At 47.2% G+C, this 5,048-nt stretch overlaps 1 protein-coding gene across 1 annotated transcript in view; it reads right to left on the reverse strand.

The window, feature by feature from the left end:
- The window catches only part of LOC109965194 (protein Niban-like), a 28,170-nt gene that overhangs the window by 5,221 nt on the left and 17,901 nt on the right, over positions 1-5,048 (reverse strand). Inside the window, 7 exon segments of the mRNA XM_020609023.1 lie at positions 5-692; positions 775-886; positions 1,751-1,858; positions 3,037-3,147; positions 3,667-3,813; positions 4,634-4,821; positions 4,996-5,048. The exon segment at positions 4,996-5,048 is cut by the window's right edge and continues 35 nt beyond it. Of these exon segments, the coding sequence (XP_020464679.1) occupies positions 5-692; positions 775-886; positions 1,751-1,858; positions 3,037-3,147; positions 3,667-3,813; positions 4,634-4,821; positions 4,996-5,048 (1,407 nt within the window).

A 5,048-nucleotide genomic window follows, 5' to 3' on the forward strand; every position in this document is an offset into this window, starting at 1 on the left:
ATGGGCGGCTGCGGGCTGGGAGCCAGTATCCTCTGTGGAAGCGGTTTCATGTGTCGGATCAGGACAAGCTCGTACAGGAGCTTCTGTTTGTGCTGCTGCCTCTGCATCTGTCTTTATACTTTCTACAACAGTGGGAGTGTCTGACAAAGCTTCTTTGAGAGCACCTGTGCTCGGCCTCTCAAGCTCTGCAGCCGTCTCCACTTCTGCTGTCTGGACAGAAATCACTTCCTCTTGGACCACAGTCTCTGGGGTTGCTGCTTCGCCAACTTCTTGTGTCTTGGTCGCAGCAGCTGTGCCTGCTGAAGCTACTGTGTGAAGTGCGACGGTGCCACCTGCCTCCACAGTGTGGATGACTTCTTCTGCTTTGGGTGCAGGTGTCTCTTGCTCCTGACTGACGACACTCTGAGTGACCTCTTTCTGCTCAGCTTTCCCTTGAGACATCTCAGGCGCCATCATGTCCACTGAGGCTTCGCTCTTCACACCGATCTCTTTTTGCTGCTCCCCCTTCTCGGGGCTGGAAGACAGACCGTTGACCACAAGAGGAGAGGGGGGCTGGAGCTCAAAGGGGGATGTAAGAGGGGAGGCCAGCGCCGTGGCGGGGCTGCCTGGACTGGAGACAGAGGACAGGCTGGTCACGTCTCTGCTGTCTGTGAACAGGTTGTGCTTCTTCAGGCTCGCTGCCTCCTTCACCACTGCAGGACAGAGAGAGAACAAAGGATCAGAGGTGAATTGTCCTGTGTCTCGTACTTTTTGTCATCATTGATCTTGTTCTACCTGTGGTGACCTCCTTGTCCAGAGTTTGCAGGAGGATGTCTTCATAAACGTTCTCAACATGGATGAAGTTGGAGTACTCGGCATAAATGAACTGTTCAAGGCTCTGAAGCTCCTGCACAGGGTGACCAAGACACATGGGTCAGGATTTGGTAAGTTTGTGTGGGCTGAACACAGACAGTATGTCCTAGGAATATGGCTGAAACTGAGCCCTTTGCCCGGCGTGTGTCTTCTTATCTGGGATTTCTTAGGTTAGAACAGAATGTACGCAAGTTTAGGTGCTGACCTGTGTGTGAACTAACTGGTTATTTAGTTTGTCAGTTCTATAGCTTTATATTATAAGATTTGGTTTGGAGGTTGTTGCTCCACCATCTGTACATTTCCGTTGTAGCGTTCCTGGCTTTCTCAGCTTTTCATTTGTGTTTCTGTGTGAGGTGTGTGTATGTGGCACTGCAGTCTTGTAGCCTTTTATGGGCATTGGTGGGGCGTTAACCTATGCTAATTAGGAATGGCTGGCATGCGTGTTCAACTTAGGAGCACGTGGGATTCGTCAAAATAAGAGCACGGGCGAATAATTCTGCAGCTTAAACACAAGTTCATGAATCAGATGTCGACTTTCCATTAGAATAAATTTTAAGAAAACACTGAGGAAGATGATTGTGTGTGTGCGTGGTTGTTCGTCAGTGTGTTGGCCCTGCGATGGACTGGCAACCTGTCCAGGGTGTACCCCGCCTCTCGCACGCAGCTGGATTGGCTCCAGCCCCTGTGACCCCGTTTAGGAGGTATAGAAAATGGATGGACTGAGGAAGATTAGTGTTTTCACCATGAGCAATACTTTAACAGTAACGTGTGTACACTGAGGTGATCAATCTGAACAATGCATATTTCTGTACTTAGGTTCATCTACAGTTTCTTGTGGCCCCTGGTGCTCACATGCTGTGGAACCAGTGCAGTGTGTGTGACTGTGTGCAAGTCTCACGGTTTTGCAGGTGGGCGCCAGGTTCTTCTTGATGAAGGGCAGAGTAATGGAAACTAGAGCCTCCTGGAAGATCCTCTTCCTCACTGTGCAGCTATCATAGTCATATTGCTGCAGGACAGAGGAGACAAGCAGTCAGAGGTCGGTACATCCACTGGTGGAAGAAGTACTCACTGTTTACTTCAGTAAAAGTACAAACATCAAAGTGTAGAAATACTCTGTTACAAGTAAAAGTCCTGCATGCAAAATGTTACTTTAAACGCACAAAAATATCAGCATCCAGATCTACCTGAAGTACCAGCAGTACCAGTACTCGTCCAGCAGAACAGCCCATGTCCCAGTAATGTCTCTGATACTGGATCATAGTGACTGATGCGTTACTGTGTCCATCACTTTAATGCTGCAGCTGGTAAAGGTGGAGCTGATGGTAACTACCTTATATACTTATACTGTGAAGTACTTTACATCCTGCTGGGTAGCTGGTGGATTTCCCACCGGGATCAATAGAGTCTGATGATTCTACTGTATCATTAAATTACCCGTGTAACGTTTTGCTAGAGGTCCGAAGGTGCACACTGGAAGTATTACCTGGTATTACTACTACAGACGTCTGTTGTAGTGCAGAGGGAGTTTCTGCTTTGACTCCGACCTTAACATCCCACAGCTGTGTGAGGTCATAAGGCAGGTCAGGTATGTTCATCTCTGGTTTGACTGGGTTAAACGTGACATGTCTGAAGACCCAGGCTGTGAAACAATGCCTGCAATGCAGTACCTACTGTAATTATCACAGTATTGGGGGATCTTTAGAGTCTGTGGCCTGCTTAAAGTACTTCACGTGTGCAGGCTCACATGGAAGCACGTTTACATCTCTTGGAAAAAGAAGCATCTAATTATTTTTGCTTAGTTATGAACAGTTGTCATCTCATGGTTCTCATAGTTTTAAACTGTTTATGTATTAAACATACAAAGTAATTAGAGAGTTAAAATAAATCTGTAATGTCTTATGTAAATATAATTATGAAATAAATTTCAGTTAGGAGAAAAGTCAATTAGTAGAAAAAACACCCAATGATGACAAAAACCTATGTTGTGGAGTTTTTTGTAGTGCACTGTCATAATTCAGTAAAAGTCAATGAATTATTCAAAAACAGGACGAAGCCAGAAGCATCTGTTTAACTTGAAGCTTCCATTTCAATGTTTGGCTCCTGAAGGCTGCTGATTTAAAACCAGTTCAGCTGAGTGAGTCTGGACTGAGGCTGTGTGTCCTTGTGTCCTGACAACAGACTGACCTTGAGCACTCTGTGTTTGGCCTTCTCGATGGCAGAGCCGGCGTTGTCGGGGTTCTCCTGGACAGCTTTGGTCAGCAGCTGCTTGAACGTGAACGCTACATTCTCCATCAGCTGAAACACAACATATTAAAGGATTTTTACGACTCTACGACCCAGTTTAAAGACGGGGTATAGTTTAGGGCAAGTCTCCACGAGCTGAATGCAAGTCAGTGGGTAAATCCCAGTTCCTTTTGCCGATGGATCCTCGCTGGGTATAGTCGACCATCTTGAAGGATGAAGCTCTTATGCCTGCTCTGAGGGGCAAGGACATAAGAGAGCATCCTTCACTGAAGCCCTTTATTAACAGACACGCCCATCTATCAGAAATCAATTGGTGATTGGACGCTTCAGATTGACTGATCACAGGAAATGATGCAGCACGTCTGCATTTCCTCTCTCCTCACATCTTACCTAACAGGGGCTGGAGCGCAAGGAAAAGATTCAAGTGAAGGAAATGTGGTTGCAGTTAAGGGAACTAAAATTTGCCCAATGTAAAATCCCCATGAGGAATGAAAACAAACTCATCTGCTACAGTGTGTGGACTGATTTTTGTTCAGAGCTATTGTTGCGGGGGTGGGGGGGCAGCCGTACCTGCTGCAGGTCAAGCTGAGCGCTGTGGATCACTGCTGTGGTGTTAAAGAAGCCAAACTTCTCCTGCAGGTGCTGCAGTTTCTCCTGGAGGGAGCCGACCTTCTGGTAGCAGCTCAGCAGGTTCGGTCTCGCCATGTTACCCAGAGCCTGAGAGCGAGAGAGAGAGGAGGCCGTTAGTTCTACTACAGCTGAAGGTTGACCCCGTAGACAGTGAGGTATCCTGAAACCCAAAACACAGGGATCGATGTCTTCCACTGATTGGAACAGACAGATGTTTGTCCCTGTGTGTGGCAGCAGGGACAGAAACACTGGCGGCAGTGTCGGTGTTACATTTCTGTTGTAATGTGTCTCCTGTACTCGATGCTCCGCCTGTTAAATGCTGCTTTCTGATGTCAAGAGCCGCTTGTTGAATCGCCTCGAGAGCTTTCTTGTACACATTGAAGCTCACTTCGTTCACTCTTCATTTAAAAACTATTTTGCCATGGCTGGGGTGTCACCACCTGTGATTCTGGGCTACGTAAAGAAATCCAACATTGCTCTATGGACATCACATAGTAGACTGAACGACGTTTCAGTACATATGATGGCCTTTAGCACATGAACACAGGATCCAGCTGCTGTGTTTCCAGGGAGAAAGGAACAGGGAGTTACTGAGTTTGGCAGTAACTCCTGGGAAAGCGCAGACTCTCAGTTCCCAGTATGAACCCTAATAGAGGCTGAGAGCAGCACAGGGCCAAACGCATACTTTGGCCCAGATGTTTTGCACTGCATCCTCGAATCAGACTGTGTGTGCTTGAAGGGCAGTGGTGTCAGATTTATCAGATCTGACATTATTTTCCTTCATTAGAAAAAAAAAAAGTAAATACTCATAAGGCAAAGGAAGCCCAGTGGTGACAAAACAGAATTTCTTAGTTCATGCTATTAATGTACCAAGTGTGTTTCTTACAGTATGAAAATATGAACCAACCTTTTTGAGTTGCTCGTCGTCTCTTTTCTCCAAGACGTCCTGATGCAGCTGGTTCATCATGTGCTCACTCAGCTGTCGTCCCTCCTGGAAACCAGAGCTGATGGGCTCCATCAGTTCATCCAGGATGGAGCCCAGGTACGGCTGCACGGCCTCAGAGCACAGCTTCTGCGCCGGCTCAGACACTTTGGCTGCACAAGGAATGCAAGCCTTTATTTTCAGAAAACAACCCACGACTCCTGCTGCCCGAGGACAGGTGGTCAGCGCAGGTCTCCCCAGCGCTGTGTCATCGATCAGAGGAATGGAGCTCCTCCTGTACCCAACAGCACTGAGCAACAATGCAAACAGAAGAATAAGAACATTACCTCGGATTTTCTCCTCCAGCTGCCGTCTGCAGTTGATAATCTGGTCCATGTCG

Source organism: Monopterus albus, unplaced genomic scaffold (assembly GCF_001952655.1).
Source record: "Monopterus albus unplaced genomic scaffold, M_albus_1.0 scaffold98.1, whole genome shotgun sequence".
Lineage (NCBI taxonomy): Eukaryota > Metazoa > Chordata > Actinopteri > Synbranchiformes > Synbranchidae > Monopterus > Monopterus albus.